We start from the raw sequence: 20,783 nt of genomic DNA, 5'->3' as shown, positions 1-20,783 counted from the left end.
ACCTGACAGACTTTGAAAGAGGCCTCGTTCTGAATGCCCATTTGGTCAGCTAGTTGAATCGTGCAATATCCGGATTTGTGGGGCATTCAAATGTGACAGTGACCCGATCTCGGACTGTATGGGAATGTGAGGGGAGGCATACTCATCGTCAAGGTTCCTCTCTACCACTCCAGGGGAGGATTATCGTGTCGTGCAAGTACATGTTAGCCCCTTCACATCTGCACCTGCCATCTGAGAACAAGTAATGGAATCCCTGCAAATTTCTCCACCACCCCACAACACAGGTCTGAGACAAGTAGTAGCTGGACTAAGGAATTACCATAGCATGCACAGGTGCCATTACAACCACAACATAAACGGTTGCATTCACACGGAAGCCATGACTGGGAAGTACAGACAGCCGATGAATGGCGATGCATCGTGTTCGGTGACAAACTGCGCTTTTGCACTACCCAGATGACTGTTGTCAGCAGGTACGGCAGTGAGCTGGAGAGAGATCCCATTCGTCCGATGTTTTGGAGAGGATTGGCAGTATTTCTCTCTCTCTCTCTCTCTCTCTCTCTCTCTCTCTCTCTCTCTCTCACGGTGTGGGGAGCCATCAGGTACTGTTTCAGATCACGGACGGTAATAATTTGGGGAATTCGGATGGCAGAATATTATGTCACAGGTGTCCTGCACCTGCAGGTGTTACCTCTCACGCAACAGTATTGCGAGAGGGAGGGGGGGGGGGGTTTGAGTGGGGCCGAGCCGACCGCAGTGGGGGGGGGGGGGTTGAGCGTGGACCGAGACAACAGCGGGGGGGGGGGGGGGTTGAGCGTGGACCGAGAGGGTGAGGGGGAGGTGGGGAGCGGGCACTGCAGACGGGGCGGGGGGGTGAGGGCGGGCAGTCGGCGGGGACGGAGCGAGGGCGGGCAGTCGGCGGGGACGGAGCGAGGGCGGGCAGTCGGCGGGGACGGAGCGAGGGCGGGCAGTCGGCGGGGACGGAGCGAGGGCGGGCAGTCGGCGGGGACGGAGCGAGGGCGGGCAGTCGGCGGGGACGGAGCGAGGGCGGGCAGTCGGCGGGGACGGAGCGAGGGCGGGCAGTCGGCGGGGACGGAGCGAGGGCGGGCAGTCGGCGGGGACGGAGCGAGGGCGGGCAGTCGGCGGGGACGGAGCGAGGGCGGGCAGTCGGCGGGGACGGAGCGAGGGCGGGCAGTCGGCGGGGACGGAGCGAGGGCGGGCAGTCGGCGGGGACGGAGCGAGGGCGGGCAGTCGGCGGGGACGGAGCGAGGGCGGGCAGTCGGCGGGGACGGAGCGAGGGCGGGCAGTCGGCGGGGACGGAGCGAGGGCGGGCAGTCGGCGGGGACGGAGCGAGGGCGGGCAGTCGGCGGGGACGGACCGAGGGGGTGGGGTGGGGGCGGGCAGTCGGCGGGGACGGACCGAGGGGGGGAGGGAGCGGGCAGTCAGTGAGGGCGGAGCGAGGGGGGAGGGAGCGGGCAGTCAGTGAGGGCGGAGCGAGGGGGGAGGGAGCGGGCAGTCAGTGAGGGCGGAGCGAGGGGGGAGGGAGCGGGCAGTCAGTGAGGGCGGAGCGAGGGGGGAGGGAGCGGGCAGTCAGTGAGGGCGGAGCGAGGGGGGAGGGAGCGGGCAGTCAGTGAGGGCGGAGCGAGGGGGGAGGGAGCGGGCAGTCAGTGAGGGCGGAGCGAGGGGGGAGGGAGCGGGCAGTCAGTGAGGGCGGAGCGAGGGGGGAGGGAGCGGGCAGTCAGTGAGGGCGGAGCGAGGGGGGAGGGAGCGGGCAGTCAGTGAGGGCGGAGCGAGGAGGGAGGGAGCGGGCAGTCAGTGAGGGCGGAGCGAGGGGGGAGGGAGCGGGCAGTCAGTGAGGGCGGAGCGAGGGGGGAGGGAGCGGGCAGTCAGTGAGGACGGAGCGAGGGGGGGGGAGCGGGCAGCCAGTGAGGACGGAGCGAGGGGGGGGGAGCGGGCAGCCAGTGAGGACGGAGCGAGGGGGGGGGGGAGCGGGCAGCCAGTGAGGACGGAGCGAGGGGGGGGGGAGCGGGCAGCCAGTGAGGACCGAGCGAGGGGGGGGGAGCGGGCAGCCAGTGAGGACCGAGCGAGGGGGGGGGAGCGGGCAGCCAGTGAGGACCGAGCGAGGGGGGGGGGGGAGCGGGCAGCCAGTGAGGACGGAGCGAGGGGGGGGGGGAGCGGGCAGTCAGTGAGGACGGAGCGAGGGGGGGAGCGGGCAGTCAGTGAGGACGGAGCGAGGGGGGGGGGGAGCGGGCAGTCAGTGAGGACGGAGCGAGGGGGGGGGAGCGGGCAGTCAGTGAGGACGGAGCGAGGGGGGAGCGGGCAGTCAGTGAGGACGGAGCGAGGGGGGAGCGGGCAGTCAGTGAGGACGGAGCGAGGGGGGAGCGGGCAGTGAGGACGGAGAGGGGGGAGCGGGGAGTGAGGACGGAGAGGGGGGAGCGGGGAGTGAGGACGGAGAGGGGGGAGCGGGGAGTGAGGACGGAGAGGGGGGAGCGGGGAGTGAGGACGGAGAGGGGGAGCGGGGAGTGAGGACGGAGAGGGGGGAGCGGGGAGTGAGGACGGAGAGGGGGGAGCGGGGAGTGAGGACGGAGAGGGGGGAGCGGGGAGTGAGGACGGAGAGGGGGGATACAGAGTGGTTGTTTTCACAATATAATGAAAGTACTAAGAGACCAGCATTACAATTCCTCAGAAGGGAAATCAGAACTAATGACAATTATTTCTTATGAAAAAGTGTCCATGGTGTATAGTTAAGTAATAATTTTTATTTGAGGAAATCAGTTTGTTTAATATAAATGTTTACCATTCTGTATTATAATGTACATAAATGTGATGTTTCATGTCTAATAAATACAATATAATTGAGAGGCATATTTTCATTCTCAATAAAGTACCGTATGTATGTATGTATGTATTAAATCGGTTCACAACCCCACAACAGGCGAAAGCAAACCCCAATGCTGCCCCATACCAAACCCAGGGTTATTGTGCAGTTGGCCACCCAGTGGAAACCCCCCCCTCCCCCCCAGGGCGTCTCATACCAGAGAAGTGAAACCCCAATGTTTGCGTGGTAGAATAATTATGGTGTCCGCGTACACGGAAACGGGTGTTTGCGCAGCAATCACCAACACAGTGTAACTGAGGTGGAAAAAGGGGAACCAGGCCGTGTTCGCAGAGGTAAATGGACAACCGCCTTAAAAACCATCCACAGGCTGGCTGGCACACCGGACCTTGACACATCTGCCAGGCAGATTAATGCCAGAGACCGGCACTTTTTCCCGCTCGGGAAGCAGTCCATTAGACCGTGTGGCTAGCCAGGCGGGCTAGTTTATAGTTAATTAGAAGTGTACCACTGTTATCATCGACAGGCTCTATCTCAGGCATAAAGCTGCTCTCATAGTGCACAAATGAAATATGTTGCTGTGGTCCGACCCTCCCCTAGACTATGCTACACCCAGACACACTGCAGCTTTCATGTTTGCCTTGCTTACTGCATTGTGTCTGTAAGTAATGATATGTCCATAGTTATTTTTGCATATCTTATCCATTTTGAAGACGACTTGGAAAATGTGAAATATGTGGTTATATCATCATCTCCAATTTTTTACCCTCTTCCATTTGCAACATATAAAAAATCTTACTTCATTTTTAAAATTATGTTACTTACAGAAATAAACACTACACATAAACTTAGCCAGAAAAGTTAGATGACTAAATGCAATACTCACACCAGAGCAAATTCTTGATTAACCCAGAACATGGTGTTTTCCTCAAAGTCCTTTGGTGACAGCACTTCTGGTTCGTATGACAGAACTTGCCTTCTAAGCTTTGGGAATGCGACAAGAGACTGAAATGAGTGATAATTATCAATTATTAATTTGGCAAAGGACAGAAAAAGGATAAAACAAGATGCCATGGCACATAAATATACATTACATTCCCTGTAAGTAAGGAACTACTGAAATGAAACTATCTTTACCAGTACTTGGTTTCACTGATTTACTTTTCAATAAGTATCACATAAACTTTGGTAACGGTGTGGCAACAAGAAACACAGGAAAACAAAATTTGAATGTACAACACAAGAAAGCCTTGGAGAGGGAAAATATGGCAATGTGAATGCATTAACAATACTGAAAATAATTGTAGAAGTGCTTCATTTTAACAGTGACAAATTAATGTTTTTCTTTATTTGCAGCAGTGGAAAGTGTACTGTATTTATATCTGGCACTTGCCACCAAATAGTATTTTTGTGCTGATGTAAAACTTCAAGTGAATTTCTGGCCTTTTTGTTCAAAACTTGGCTTTTTAATTTCAAAAATTACAAGAAAATAAAAAAGAACACTATACAAAATATCATTACTCATTATAAATTGAAAAAGAAAATTACATTTTCAGTTATGCTCCACCACGTCATTCGTGTGCTGCGTCAAACTGACCTCTCCCCACAATAGTGACAGTGATGGTATAGGAAAAGACAAATGTTCATTATATAGATAAGGCATTGAGCAGATGATGCCCACAAGATGTTGCTTAATTAGGTCTGGTACGAATAATTTTGAGTGCTCGGACGAAAAGACACACAACATCCTTCTCATCCTCCCCTACCTGAAGCCAAATTTTACAAAAGTTTGGGTGTTTTCTAATTCCACTGCAATAAAGTGCAGCATTTTCTTATTAGTAAGGACGATAAAATCACAATGAATAATCATTTTCACTACAAGTTTTGCATTTCAGAGTACCTAATGAATTTCAGAGTGTCAAAAATCCCGCTAAACTTTTCTAGATAATGGACAGTGATGCTTTGTCACCTGTGCCCCTTGTTCCCTTTTATGCCAAAAGCACATGCTGACATGCTTTTAGTATTATTTTTGTATTTTTATCACTTCTTAAGAGACAAACTCACTACATTTAGTTCTCCTTTTAAGTTATTTGTACATACTAGCCAATGGCCCCCACCATTTTTCCAGTGTTTGTTGGATACAGAAGAATGTTCCACAAATAGCCAGAATGGATACAGTTAATGTCTTTGTGGCAATAAGGTCATTAGGAACACAATACTAATTGGATGATCAGGAAATAGGTAAATGCTTTATTAAAGGAACCATCCTGGCCTTTATCTGAAGTGATTAATGGGAACAACTATTGGACAGTATGCCAGGTGTTCTAGCTTCGTTCCTCATAAATATGAGTCCAGTGTCATAACCACAGTACCACATTCCTTGGTGAGCAGCTGGAAAAAGAATCAGCAATCAATAGAAGACCACGGATTACTGAGAACCGTAACAGAGAGAAAGTGTGGTTTGTGCACTAGAGCTTACATGTTCAATTTTTTTGGCCCAATAATGATTCACTATATCAGCACTGCACTCATTTGGAGCTCAATAGTTGAACATTTAGCTACAACACCCAACTGTGGTCACATAACATCAGTGTCAGAAGGTCAACAGCTATGTAAGAAATCTGGGTTCCTCACCCAAGTACACAGTCAAAACTGATGGGCACCTCTGAGGCACTTGTAATTTAACAACACTCAAGTGGCACTTGTAGCCTAAACATTGTTAAAGGATTCCTTACATTATAATATTTGACATATTATTTGGTCATTTCAAGGAAAACAATATTCACAGGATATGAGGATTATTAGAAAAAGTAATGAAGCGCAACTATATATTCATAACATTACATACAGGTCATAAGCTCCCACAAGTTTAGAAATATAATCAAGGCTGTATTCAGACAAGAAATATAATGTGATAAGTTCAGAATCATTTTACAGAAACGTAAATGTTGAACTGATGATTATGGTTATCAGCAGTATATTCTGAGAGAAGCTTGGACTGGTGATGGAGTTATTTCAACAGCCTACGAAGTCATAGAACCTTGGACAAGCAAACATGTCATAAATGATTACAACAGAATCTTGTATAACAATCTTAAGGTCAGTGGAGTCTCCCCTCCTCCAAAGAACAAAAGTGGCTGCAATGATGCTTGTTGTTAGGCTGCAACACTACAAATGCACACTAAGATCAGATTATGTTCTCTGCAACTGAGAACTCAAAATTAAGCAGAATACACATTAAATGTGACTGATTTCCCATTTAAAAATGCTGAAGTAAGTTGCAACATTATAATTCTCTACAGCGGCGATGAAGTATGATGAACACATCTATGAAGTGGGGTAAAACTGAATATACATGACTTCTAAACACCCACAATACATAGTGTGGATCATTCCCCTCAATTTTCTGTTATGAAGACAGTAATGAGTGCTGATGGCAAGTATTACAAAAATAATGATACTAGAGGTGAAAAACATTAGTAAATTTAATAGCCATACGGCTACTAATCCTGATGGTAGAAACAAAATTTTTTTCCTTACTGTAACAAAGTTCTTAAAATAGTGTGGCTGTAGGAACAGAACCAAAGTGACAATTACATCTACATCTATGAACTACTTAAACTGGACATCATCTTAACATCTTGCTCTCAGAAAACTCTTGACAACTGCAGACCTTGCAAACAGCAATACGAGGTAGAAAATCAAGCAAAACTGTCTACAGTCATATTTGTGGGAGTCGTTCCTACACATACAGTCCCAGGTGCGAAGGAGTGAGGAAGAGTGGAGTCACATTTCATTTTAACTAGTCACGATCATGTGTCGAACCAGACAGTTGACAAGTTAACCTTGAGTGACAGCCACGGATGAGAAACACATCGTTTGTGCATAAAACACGCACATTTTGTGGTGAAAGACTGATGGTGTGTGCAATATCCAGCATTTACAGACCATTGATCTCTTATAATCAGATGTGATCCTTTAAGAGCTTTAAAGTACAGAGCCAACAATTCCAACCTTCTGTTCTACTGCAGGTTAACACTGCTGACATTTCTTTTCTTTTTTGTAGGTAACAAAGCTTGTGTTTGAGCAGTTCATTTAGTGGATTACACACTACAAGGTTGCCATTTTGCTAGACTTCATTTCTATTAAACATGTCTGGGATGTGTTTGGAGAAGTGGCACTGTGATTAAGGCATGGTTTTTGGGAGCAGCAGTGTTCCAAATCCCCACCCAGTCAGCCTGGTTAGTTTGTGCACAGTTCTCCTACATCATTTTGTGGGAAAAACTGGTGGTTCTCTCAAAGGCCCCCAGTTCTTTAACACCACGTTCCCCTCAGCTTAAACTACTGCTCTAATTACCCTAATGTCAAGAGGATGATGAACTCTGACCCTCCTCTTTTCCTTTGGGAGATTTATTGGGGTAAGCATACTGTACATCTCGTGTTTAAAATAAAATTTCCAGTATGTCACTGGACTAAAAAAAAGTAAATCATACAGTAGCCACTAAATTTACATTTTCAAGTCTAAACTAACTGTTAAAACTGCAAGAAAATGACAGAAAAATGTGCAAATCCCCAAGAAAAGCTAATCCAGCATCAATAGAGAATTTTTTTAAACCTCATTGAGGAACAAGAGGGGCAATAACACAGATGACAAATATAATGCTTTCCTTCAGACATTTCTCATGCTCTTTGAGAGTTGCTTTCCATTAGAACGTTCTAAACAGGGTACTAGCAGTAAAGGCAGCCTGGGTGGCTGAATAGTGGGATAAGGATATCATGTTGAACAATGTGGGAATTATATCAAAATGTCAGATGTGGTCACAATCAAGCTACAGCAACCCATTGCAAACAGTATTGTAAGGGGCTTAAAATGTTGTTAGAAAGGGAAAGAGCATGTGATATGCAAATACAATAGCTAATTCACAGTATAAAATTAAAACCATATGGTCAGTTGTGAAGAAAGTGTCTGGTTAGCAGCACAAGGTCGATGATATGAAGTCAGTTCACAGTAAAAATATTTCTGTTACTGATAAGTCAGATATATGTACAGTATTTAACAATCATTTTCTGAGCATCGCTGGCGAATTAAATAACAACTTAGTTTTACAGGGAATCATAACATTCTTGAAATATGCCTTTCTGACATTGATGTCTGAAATACTCTTCTGTGGTGCTAGCAAGATGGAGAGTGAGTCAATAATTAAATTACTGAAGATTCAGAACTCTCGCAGATATAATGGAATGCCTAGTAGAATATTGAAGTAATGTGCTGTACGTGTTAGCCCTGTACTTAGCCATATTTGTAATTTTTCCTCTAAGAATGGTCAGTTTCCTGAATGATTTAAGTACTTAGTAGTAATGCCACTTTATAAAAAGGGAGAAAGGGATAATGTAGACAATTGTAGATCTATTTCTATGCCATCAGTGTTTGCTAAGTTACTGAAAAGGCTGTATAGGTAAGGAAAATTGACCATTTTATATCACATAATTTGCTATCAAATGTACAGTTCGGTTTTAGAAGGGTTTAACCCTTTTAGTGCCAAATAAGATCTAATCGGATCGTGCTGTATGCACAAAAATTGCCACGTATGATCTAACCGTATTGCCATTTTCATACACTTTTCTTTCAAACTAAGGCACAGATGGTGGTATATCGATGTCCGGAAGCGACATCTCATCATGTAAGTCATCAATAGCCGAATCTGCACCCAGCAGCGATGAAGACGATGTTGAAGAATTGACTGCAGCCAGCGACAAGTTTGCTGAATTTGGAACTGATGAGTTGGACAATCCTGCTCCTCACTGCTTCACATTTTCGGAATTACTAGGCCCCAAACATGTACCAATTGATTTTTTTAAATTTTTTTTTTTCAGTGCAACTGTTTACAATAATCGCAACAGACACAAACAGGTATGCTTGGCAATTTCTCGAAGCAAACGTAAAGTTATCAGTGAACTCTCATGTGAGAAAGTGGTATCCTACCTCACTTCCAGAAATGAGGACTTTTGTGGCAGTAATACTAAATATGGGACTCTTAAAGAAACCGACAATTTTTAGTTAATGGTTCACAGATGAAAATACGGCAACTCCATGGTTTTCCCGTATGTTTTCGCGAAATAGATTTCAGTTGCTCCTAAAATTTTTCCACTCGACAGAAAATACAAAATTGCACCCTCCTGGGCATCCACGTATGACCCCACTGCAAAGTTCGATATTATGCTGAACATTGCCAATCATGTGTTTCATCACCATTATACGCCTCATCAACAGCTGCATGTTGATGAAAGTCTTGTTGTTATGCAGCCATAAAAAGTTTAACTACTAATAAAGTTCAGTTTAAGAGTAACCTGAAGGATTTGTTTGTAGCCAACTCCTACTCCACTGACAAATTTGTTAGTAGAACTAACTGATGAGTATATGTTACTAATAATATCTAACATGATTACTCATAACTGTAGTTGCCCTGCCTACAAGATCATCTGTAGTCAGTTCAGTAAGTAATGCAATCACTATAAATACGGCATTTAAAATGATTTTTCTAGATGATGATTCATAGCTACAATAGCCTAAGAATTATCATAGGCACCTTGGAGTATTGAACATTTACATGCTTTGCGACAACTTATTTATTGCCTTTTAGAAGAGAATATGTTTAAGATTTGTTTGGCTTATTACACATCCACTAGGATCACTTAACTTGAGATATGTAGAAGTTATATTAGTTTATTTGTTTTTATTTGTAAATAGTTATTGTGTATTCTCATTTTTCTGATATGAATTACATCCTGGACTATCTCCTCACTACGCACCTACAGAAAACAAAAGTACAACTAATCTGATCTATGGTGGAAGAAATCAGTTGTGAAAAATCACTGTATAACTGTTTAGTTGTTCTATAAAAAAACTGAATTTCTAATCTATCTGTTGCAGTTCCTTGTTTGCTACATACAGACTGCAGTTTGTTTCTTTGGATGTATGGATGAATCCAGAATTTTCTCTGTTTTCTCACTCATGTATAACAGTAACAGAGAACCCCATGTTCCTCTGATCTCAAATCTGTACTCGACATGACAAGTGTAAGCAAACGATGTTCGGCTGCAAGAAATAATATTACCTCTCCTCCTCCTCCTCATTCGCACACAGCAACTACAGGTTCTCATTTCACAGTTGCGCTAAGTGAGGAACTGCGTTGCCAGCTACTCAGCAAGCTGCTCCCATTTAAATCACATGCCTGTTGCATTTCTTTTCAGTTGCTCTGTGTGTGGATGGTCTTAGCATTCGCTTACTGTACTGGCAACAATGCAGGTTTCCAGATTGCAGTCAATACGGTAGCATCTAACATGTTTGTAGACATCACTGTATTTATTTTATTTTTTTTTTTACTTATTTAAAGTGATCTGGTTGGCCATCAAGCCCTCTCTTACATCAGACCTGGGTTTCATACATGCAGTACTTTTTTACATCATAGTTACCTACGAAATGACAATTATAATATGACAAATAGTATTAAAATGATTTGAGGGTCTGTAGAGACTATGTGAGTAAATAACACTATGAACTAATAAAGTTAATACTGGATTGACTTGTCCAAGCAGTGAGTCTTGCTGATCATTCACGGATTTCAAAGGCTCATTTCAGTCTCAGAGTTTTGTGGCTTTCAAGCAATGGAAATCTACTCAATAACACCCAAGCACAAATCCAGCCTGCTGTAAGCAGAATCACTTTATCAGTGCAGGTATGTCTTATTGGTTGCAATGCTCCAATATCGAGCCGCTATTGTGGACAAACTTATACGGTCTGTTATGGCCCTTCAAACAAGACGGCAGTCATTTCACACTGCAGTCTCGCTGCATGGTCTATTGAAGCTATGGAAGCAGAAGGTGAATAGGAGAGCCATTTGTACCTGGGCATGCCTCAAAGATAGTACTTTATCCATCTTCAACAACTATCTGTCTATTAGCTGAAAAATCAGAAACTAGTTATAGAAAAGGAATTTTATTTCTCTATTACTTTCAGGCACCCAGTGTCCTTCTTCAGAAGATTATAATTATGAGGTGGAATCCAAAGTTTTCGGGACTGGTACTGCCACCTGGGAAGTAGGAGTGGTAGATCTTTGCACTGCTAGGTGTCGAGAGCTGCATATCTGATTACTCAGTGTGTGGAGTGGCATTCAGCTGGGAGGACATGTCGCGTGTCCATAGTGATTTCCATAATACTGTGTGTGTGTGTGTGTGTGTGTGTGTGTGTGTGTGTGTGTGTGTGTGTGTGTCAATTTTACTATGGATCCGTGAACAGAACAGCACGTGTTTATCAAATTCTGTGTGAATCTCGGGAAAAGTGCTACGGAGACCCTACCAATGATTCAACAAGTGTTTGGGGGACAGAGCATGAGCCGTACGCATGTGTTTGAGTGGAAGAGCTCGGGCTCTCCTAGACCCCCCCCCCCCCAAAAAAAAAGACAGGTGAAGGGCAAAGTGAAGAACATGATCATCGTTTTCTTTGTTACCAAGGGAATTGTGCACAAAGAATTCATCCCACCCAACCGAACAGTGAATTCCGCGTACTACTGTGACGTTTTGCGACGGCTCTGTGAAAACATGCGGCGACGATGGCCTGAACTTTGGCATCAAGGGAACTGGCCGCTCCATCACGACAGTGCGCCCTGTCACAAGTCCTTGCTCACCAGGACCTTTTTGTCAAAAAACAACATGGCGGTTGTACCCCACCCATCATACTCACCAGATTTGACACCTTGCGATTTTGTGCTATTCCCAAAACTGAAACAAGTTGAAAGGCTGTCGGCTCGACACTCTAGAGAGGATCCAAGAAGCATCGCTAGCGGTGTTAAACGTCCTCAAAAACCAGGACTTCCAGAAAACATTTGACCAATGGCACAAATGCTGGGACCAGTGTGTACGTGCAGATGGGAACTACTTCAAGGGTGATGGTGACCATTAGTCCAAAGGTTAGGTCTTCAACAGATGGCAGCAACAGTCCCAAAAATTTTGGATAGCACCTCGTATCACATTATTAGCGACTCTTGAAAACAAGCAGGTGTGTGCATAATATTACTGCAGTCATGTGGATCATAGTGCATGTACAAAAATAGCCTCAAAGAGCGGGTGTGATGGATGGATAGAGAATTATACCCCCAACCCTGACATTAAGAGTCTAAGAAGTCACAGTTTTTCCAAGCATCTGGAAATCATAATCTCTAATAACAGTGATGCAAAAAATGTAGCTAACAATGTAAGTATCTGCAAGAGTTACAGTGATTGCAATTCATTATACTATTCATCACACAGTGTCTCACATATTGGATCAAAACAATGTTTCACAATATTTTGTCAAGTGGGTGTTGTCAGCTTCCTAAAGAACACAAGTAACATTTCCTTTAAAAGTCCACTACAAATGAGCTCAATAATGACTCTTCTTAATACAAGGCAATCACAATGTACACAGCAACAACATTTTAACTCTGTGTAACTTCTTACCCACAATGTTCTTCTAAGCTCTGGATCAGGTAACTCTGTGGCCAGCCTTAAATTTTCATATGGTATTTTATCGTATGGACGCTGATTCCATGCAAAAAGAACTGCCATTTGGAAAGTGGTGACATCTACATCATATCTTCCAACATTATTTGCAAATGTTATCTGAAAAATTTAAGTTGATAACAAAGCATAAAATTTTAATTCAATAAGAACACATAAGTGACACACCATTACATTTGCATTCCACAGCAATATGACACGAGCCTCTCCAAGTTTCACATCAAAGAAGTTTTGACAACAATTTTCATGTTCCATGAAATTCTCCTAGACTGTAGAATGTGTCACATTGTCAAATGGCAAACTGATGTTTCAGTAACTACTGCAACTGAACTTCACTTGTGTGACATGTGATCTACAACCCACAAGAATTTAATGAAAGTGACTCCAACTGCGAAAGCCTGCAAACATAAGATAATCAAATGATAGCTTTTTGTGTGTGTGTGTGTGTGTGTGTGTGTGTGTGTGTGTGTGTGTGTGTGTGTGTGTGTTCTGTGACTCAGTGTCTCTTCTATATGGTGAGTAACAATCTATCCTTTCCATAAAATTAACAGATTAAAAACTCTTGGTCATCTACAGCACATACACGAAGTATCACTCATAAAACATTGGATTGTTTGGTGCCACCAAAATCAGATATGGTCCCAGTGATCCTACCAACAACGTCGTCTGCCAGTCTAAGATAAGCAACACCAAATGCACTTATGGGAATTTCAGGGACAGCAGGCATCAGTGCCACCAGAAATTACAAATGAGGTAGAGTATGTGGCCTCAGTTCCAATGGGGACAGCATCCCGACAGGTGGTGCACACAGTCGGTATGTGCTGTTGACAGAAGTCTTTGTGCTGTCATTATGCTGTCAACTTCCACGAAGACATGCAACGCTGGTTGGCAATGCTTATTTGCTCAAGCCTTTAAGCCTTTTTGCAAAAATGGTTCAAATGGCTCTGAGCACTATGGGACTTAACATCTGAGGTCATCAGTCCCCTAGAACTGAGAACTACTTAAACCTATCTAACCTCAGGACATCACACACATCCATGCCCAAAGCAGGATTCAAACCTGTGACTGTAGCAGTTGTGCGGTTCCAGACTGAAGCGCCTAGAACCGCTCGGCCACTCCGGCCAGCACCTTTTTGCTACATCAGGCCATTGTTAGTCTGTTTTCTACCAGTTTATGCTGAATGGATCTATCAGCTGACTACACTTGCTAAGTTTAGACCTCCAGTGGACTTTTACCGAGAATGGTTAGTAATGGATGGTTACCTCAGTTCTGATCGCGACTTTATTCAGCACCTAACCCATTCCACTCATCACTAGCACAAGGCTATTGGGTATTCCAATGATCTTATGATGATCTCTGTCTTCCACAGTTTAGTAAACATCTGCTTAGTTCTGACAGAAAAACCAAAATATTGATGGGATGCTAAACATAAATCTTCCTTTTTCTTCTTCTTGCCCAATATAAAACACATTTACAAGTCAACTGAACAAATGAAGGAAAACCCGGGAATTAGATGAAGAATCATTTCACGAAACATTTGAAAAGACTGATGAGATGAAGGTACAAATAAACAGTCAATTGGAAGAATCATTACCACAATATGACGATGCAAAAGAGGGGAAGGTGAGAGTGAGGAGGAGGAGGGAAGGTGAGGGGGAAGGGAGAGAGCGTGAGGGAGGGGAGGGAGCGAAACTATTGTGTATTCATTGATTCATACTTTTATATTAGAAATTACTGCACCTGAAAACAAAACACACTCCAAGACAAAAAATAAAAATGAAGCACTACAAAGGAATTAACCAAATGGGACAGAAATCTGTAGATGTGATGTAAGTGTAAAGACAATCGAATGATTAAATTCCAGAAAAACTCTATGATTTATTCAAGAGAAAGAGTGTCACAAATTGAGCAAGTCAGTAACACATTGGTCCACCTCTGGCCCTTATGCAAGCAGTTATTCACTTGGTGTTGATTGATGGAGTCGTTGGATGTCCTCCCATGAGATATCATGCCAAATTCTGTCCAGTTAGCCCATTAGATCATCTAAATCCCAAGCTGGTTGGAAGGCCCTCCCGATAAAGCTCCAAATGTTCTCAACTGGGGAGAGACTCACTGACCTTGCTCATCAAGATAGGGTTTGGCAAGCATGAAGACAAGTAGTAGAAACTCTTGCCATGTGCTGGTAGTCGTCACCTTGCTGAAATGTAAGCCCAGGTCAGCCTGCTAGGAAGGGCAACAAAACGGGACATAGAATATCATCTATGCACTGCTGCGCTGCAAGGGTGCTGCAGATGACAACAAAAGTGGTCCTGTTACGAAATGAAATTGCATCCCAGACCATCATTCTTGGTTGTAGGACTGTATGGCAGGCAATAGTCAAGTTGATATCCAACCCCAGCCCAGGACGTCTTCAGACATGCCTCAGCTGGCCATTGTGATGCAATTCGAAGCACGACTCATTGTTGAAGACTATTATATTCCAGTCAATGTTATTACAGACCAAATGTGTCCGACACCACTGAAAATGGATTTTCTGGTGTACAGCTGTCAATGGTAGTTGGCACAATCAGTGCAGACACCTCAGCGCCCTTTCTGTGACTCACCTATTAGTTGTCTTTGTGGTCGCTGAAGCACCAGTTGCACATTGGATAGATGATGATGATGATGATGATGATGATGATGATGATGGTGATGAATCGGGGGCTCTAAGTGCCTCTGACGGCTGCTCGGTCCTTATGTTCTGCCATCTCTCTAGGTTGGCTGCTTCCTTCTTCACACTGAGTTTTGTCATGGTTCACCAATTCCTACCAAAATTACCAAATGGTGATATCGCTCCTGTTCAAATGCTGAGTGTCTGGCAAATTACTCCAACTGGCTTCTTTGGCCTCAAGTACACATTCTCTCTCAAATGTGGGCATCTGTGTACATTGTTCACCCGCCTGTATGGAAGGTACAGTTACTGTCCAACCAACTGTGCAGAATGAAATTCGCAAATACTTCATGCCCTGTTATCGACATGTCCCCTGTTTACTGTCCTTGCCAGCTGCAGGTGAATTGCACTGCAGCATCACACATCCATCCATTAGCCACCAAAGTTTACAATTTTGCATTTTCCATTGATACTTGTATGAAAGTCAATTTGTAACCAATTTGCATAGCTCCTTCATGATGCGTCATCTTTTTTGTCTTCCAGTGCACATAAGATTGTTTCGATTATTCATCTCTCAGATGCACAAATAAAAATATTCCATAAATTATTATATGGAGAAACACTGAATGATAAACATCAGATGATCTTACATTATGTTTAATAATTTTCTTCTTAGTCGGAACCCAACAGCAATAACTTCTGACAAAAGCACTTATATACATATACACACTTTTGGTGTCCCTCCTAAGAGTAATCGCGTGCAATTTCTCTGGAGTTTCGGCAGATATCTGCAGTTTCGCTTTTGCAATGTGTAGCTGGTAGCTGGAGACAGCCTGAATAAATACTAATCGTCACATCTTTCATGCAACAACCAATGTCAACAGAAAGAGAGGGGCACAGGGGGAGAGGAGGAGAGAGTGTGTAGGGGGAGAGTGTGTGTGTCGGGGGGGGGGGGGGGGGGGAGATTTGAAGTGGAATTTTACATGCCCATTTGGTGGAGCAATCCCAAACTAGTCTAGTATGATACTCATTTTATTGATGTGTATTAACATGTAGAGTAAAACACGAAGAATAACCAGTACTCCAACAGCAACATCACTGTCCTGACCCGGGCTGACTGCTACCGCCATGCAGTAGCGCTGTCAGTCGCTGTTGGAGTACTGGTTATTCTTAATGTTTTACTGTGTCTGTTAATACATATTTATAGAACAAATATCACAGTAGACTAATTTGGGGCTATTCTACTGAATGGGCGTGTAAAAATCCACTTTAAAAATAATTTTCTTCGGAACGGAAACAAACCAACACTTTCTGTCTACACTGGAGGACACAAGAAAGATGTGGTGAGCAGAATTTCTTTGGGCTGATTCCAGCTACACATCACAAATACAAATACAGAACTGAAAATATCTCCCAAAACACCAGTGCAAATGCAACTGATGTCTCACCGACATTCACACACACACACACACACACACACACACACACACACACACACACACACACACACACACACTAGACATCACATAATTTTTTGTGAATTCAACAGGGGATGAACATAAAAAGTTTAATTCTTTGTAATTATTTTACATACCGTCCCATTAGACATATGATGGTACCATTGCAGTTTCCTCCCACTGTGTTTCTTTTTGTAGAAATCTTCTACTTCCGGAATGTAGTCTTCTAGCTCCAGAGGCAGTGACACAGTTACACGTTCACTTCCGCGTGCCCAAGCCCCGGCATTCAAGATCTTGATGTTGATCGAGTCTATTACAACATTGCAAAAATTTGCATTTTTTTAGTTCATATCTGAAATGAACCAGAAAAAGAGGGAAAACCAGGTCTGGTTGTGTTTCATCAAAGTTACTATTTATCCCTCTTCAGAAATGACACAGCTATCATTATAGGATCAAGTTTCCTGGATGTTTACCATGTACAAAACATGCTTTTGGTGAAACTCCGCCACATATGAATTATGTAAGGCAACAAGCACATTTCTGTCATCTCCAGATCACTCTCCTTATACTTAAGTTCAAAATAACTGAAAAGTTGTCTTTAAGGCTTCCTGCAAAGTGTATTTGAAATTCTGTTATGTTAATACAGCACCATTAAGTCAAAGAAAAGCAGACGATCAAAAGTTACACACCCACATCAGAGAGAGACACAGAGAGAGAGAGAGAGAGAGAGAGAGAGAGAGAGAGAGAGAGAGAAATTAACACACACAGTTTTGGAAAGTCAATATTTGCTACCTGTATATTTTCAATAGCAATAGCAGCAATAATAATATTAATAATAATGAATGCAGGGAAACTATTTCATGTAAATTTATATTTGCTGATGAACTACACTTTCAAATATTGAAATTTATTCCTATAATTCAACTTAACTGTAATAGACACATATGAACTGCAGAAAGCGATATTTGAAAATTTGTGCCGGACCGGGACTCGAACCCGGATTTCCCAATGATCATGAGATGTGCTAGTGTGGGCAATGAATTAATAATCTATGAAAAGAAATGGATAGGTATATGACATACTAAAGTTTGGATTGATCTGGAGAGTACCACCAGATGGTGTAAGTAGTAAGGTGACCACTCGTGAAAAGAGGGAAATCTGGCCTTGTGTCCCAGTTCAGTATAAACTTTCACATGTCACTTTAGGTAGGTAACTATACCTATTATAGTTAAATTTGATTTCATGAGTAAATTTCAATATTTAATATACTACTTCATTTGTTTCTCCCAAATTACATCTACTATCTTAACGATATTGTTGGAAACGACCTGGGACTACACTTCACTTCACACGTTTCACACTGATCAAAAAGTGCTGCGTAACTGGAAGAATACTTTAGTATTTGACAGTGATTTGGGCTTCCAGCCCCAGTATCAATATGGAGGACAGGTCAGAGATGCTCAGGCTTCATACTCGGGCCACAGCTGGCTCCCACGAGGGGTGCTGCTGTAGGTAGAGGCACATCACTTGGCCCCTTCCATTATTGCAAGCATGCTGGTAAATACCATGCCTTGACTTCTCAGTCATTCTCATAAATTCCTTGAAGCCTATCTTACACACAATCAATTAGTAGAATGCTTGACCTTACATTTATTATGCTGTGATTCAGACTGCTCCCTGGACTGTTCGCGCACATTTATGATGACTTTGCTATGCCCTGGATTTCGTTTCTGGCTAGCTGTTTACTTTGTGAACTCCACAGTCACCAACTTCAGGAACCGTCTGTTTGTTCCACCAGTCTCTGCATTATCGCCAGCGATCATTAACTGTGATCTACGGGTGTGTGTGTGTGTGTGTGTGTGTGTGTGTGTGTGTGTGTGTGTGTGTTTCCTCAGCATGAAGGTGCCACTGTGGGCAAAAATATGGATCTTTTTGGGGAATCCCAGGAACAGGTGTGTAAGTTACTAGCTGTATATGTAGAGTTGTAAGAACAGGTGCACAAACTTTTGGCTAACAAATGTAGAGCTAGAAGACCAGTATAATAACCAACTCGGAAGACAGGCAACTGCACTGAGAGTAGACTTTAATGATCAAGCTACTCTCTATGAAGCTAGAGGAGTTGAAGCTGGTGCAGCAGTGTCACCATCTGTTATTGTAAGCAGCTTCCCAGCAGTTAACTTTATTTCTTCATTCTCAGGAAATGTACAGAGTGTCTTGATACATTTTTGCAAAATATCTGCAACTTTGGTCATTTTTCTCATGGCCAGATGGTTTTCTTCTATTTTTGGCAAGGCTAAAATTGTGTTGGGACACATGCACCTATGTCGAGTCAGCTGATGCACTGAGGAGTGCAGATAGATTAGAGATTCTAGCAAAAATGTTAGAAGGCTGCTATTTTGGTAAGTGGAGTGTCAGTTACTACCATGACAAACTTTCCTACTTCTGGAAATATCAGAGGAAGATTCTGAACAATTTGCCAACTGTAAAACCTATAGCCTTGGCTGGGATACAACCCGTAATGATGTGCTTCCAGAAGAAGCAGAGGTGCATGTGATCGACTTTTTTTTTTTTATCTGTAATATTAACCCACAGATGGGTGTAGAGGTTAAAGTCATTTCCCCCAGCATCACCCCACGAGGCAGTACGTTTTGCACTGTTGCGTGAAGAAGCAACACGCCTTGTTGCTGTACATATACAGAACAATGAGTCACACCGTGTGTTCACTAGTAACACTGTCTGTGTATGATGTAGGTGAGCCAGCCATACAGCTGTTAAGTGCTTTGTCTGTTACTGCCTTAACTGCTGGGAGTTCATGTATCTAGGAGTGCACTGCCTGCAGTCCTGAAATAGACAAATCCTTGGCCACAACAGCCCTACCCCTAACAGAGAACAAGGGTATTTTGATCATGTAAATGCCGAAGGTAAGCAAGCCATCAACCCTGCCACCCTGCAAGAACAGTAATCCCAGTAAACTACTGAGGCGGGAAGAAGGTGGCAAGTGCGACTGTGAAAAGAGAGATGCAAGGTAGGCCAACATGAATTTTGGCGGACATGAGCACTCACATAAATTTAGTTTTTCTTTCTCCCACAGACAATCACACGGCTGTCATTCCAGAAATTTGGCGATTTGCTACTGCAGGGACCGAAACCCACCTTCTGCCTGGTCTATTCAGATGACATTACAGTGTTCTCTTGAACAAGTGAACAGCACAATGAACACTCAAGAAATGTGTTAGCGAGGCTGTAGAATGTTCACTGAAATTTGAAGCTGGAAAAATGTTCATTTGCCGAGTCACAAGTTCACTATTTGAGACACATCATTAGTTCCGCCGGGGTAAAGCCAGAAAAGTGGTTTCCGGAAATTGTAGGAAATTTTCCCGCTCTTTCAAATGTAAAAGAACTACAGAGTTTCCTGAGGCTGGTGAATTACTATTGTCGCTTTGTAAAAGACTATGCTACTGTGACTAAACCTTAAACAAGGCTGTTAAATTAAGGAATAACTTCTGAATTGTCCACCGAGTGTGAAACTGCATTGAAAGAAGATAAAGTATTGACAAATTCACCTTTGTCGGTACACCCTAACTTTATAAAGCCATTTATACCATCCTGCAACATCTCTTATTTTGCTGTAGGTTGTATTCTGAACAAAGAGCACAATGGTGAGGAAAACCAACTGTTATACTTCTTGCCACTCAATAAGCCTGAAATTAACTCCTATGGATTTTATAAAACCACTCTTGCAAACTGGTTAGTAAAACTGAAGGCACTTCAGCCTCATATTATTGCTCAATGCCAAGAAAGTATACAAGCTTGCCACAATGGTAAACAGGCTACACACCCGTTATTGCTACCTGCTATTGGTGAAAAGGCAGACTTTGAGATATAGATAAGTACTGGCACAGGTGCCTGATGTGCACATAGTGGTCACAACAGAAGCGGCTGCAAATTTTGTTGTAGACTGTACCAGAAGCATCCAGGCTTCTTGAAACTGTAGCTTTGGATATATCTTGATGATTTTGACCACTTTTCCCAGTATCTAGTACTAGTACTGCTTGCAAATATTACAGGAGAAATTGTGGGCAAAGTGTCACTAAACCAATTGGTATTACCTTTTGGCAGTCCTTATACTTTACTGATGGATCAGGTAACAAAATTTATGTCATTATTTGCACACATGTGCATAGTTCAAATGTTATCTTATTATGTGAATAAAACACAGTCCCACTGGGACCATTATATCCAATACTTCTATGAGTTCGCCTTTTGAGATAGCAAAGCTACCACT

The 20,783-nt window shown here is 43.4% G+C and overlaps 1 protein-coding gene across 5 annotated transcripts in view; it reads right to left on the bottom strand.

Moving 5' to 3' along the window:
- The window catches only part of LOC126248156 (cullin-5), a 246,391-nt gene that overhangs the window by 33,297 nt on the left and 192,311 nt on the right, over nucleotides 1-20,783 (bottom strand). For all 5 annotated transcript variants that reach the window (XM_049948900.1, XM_049948898.1, XM_049948901.1 and 2 more), the window contains 3 exons: nucleotides 16,636-16,808; nucleotides 12,332-12,493; nucleotides 3,723-3,841 (listed from right to left, as the gene is read on the bottom strand). In XM_049948900.1, the coding sequence (XP_049804857.1) occupies nucleotides 3,723-3,841; nucleotides 12,332-12,493; nucleotides 16,636-16,808 (454 nt within the window). The remainder of the gene's footprint in view (nucleotides 1-3,722; nucleotides 3,842-12,331; nucleotides 12,494-16,635; nucleotides 16,809-20,783) is intronic.

Source organism: Schistocerca nitens, chromosome 3, assembly GCF_023898315.1.
Source record: "Schistocerca nitens isolate TAMUIC-IGC-003100 chromosome 3, iqSchNite1.1, whole genome shotgun sequence".
In the NCBI taxonomy this organism is placed as follows: domain Eukaryota; kingdom Metazoa; phylum Arthropoda; class Insecta; order Orthoptera; family Acrididae; genus Schistocerca; species Schistocerca nitens.
The sequence above is the reverse complement of the archived record's forward strand: the minus strand, read 5'-3'. Positions and strand labels throughout refer to the sequence as shown.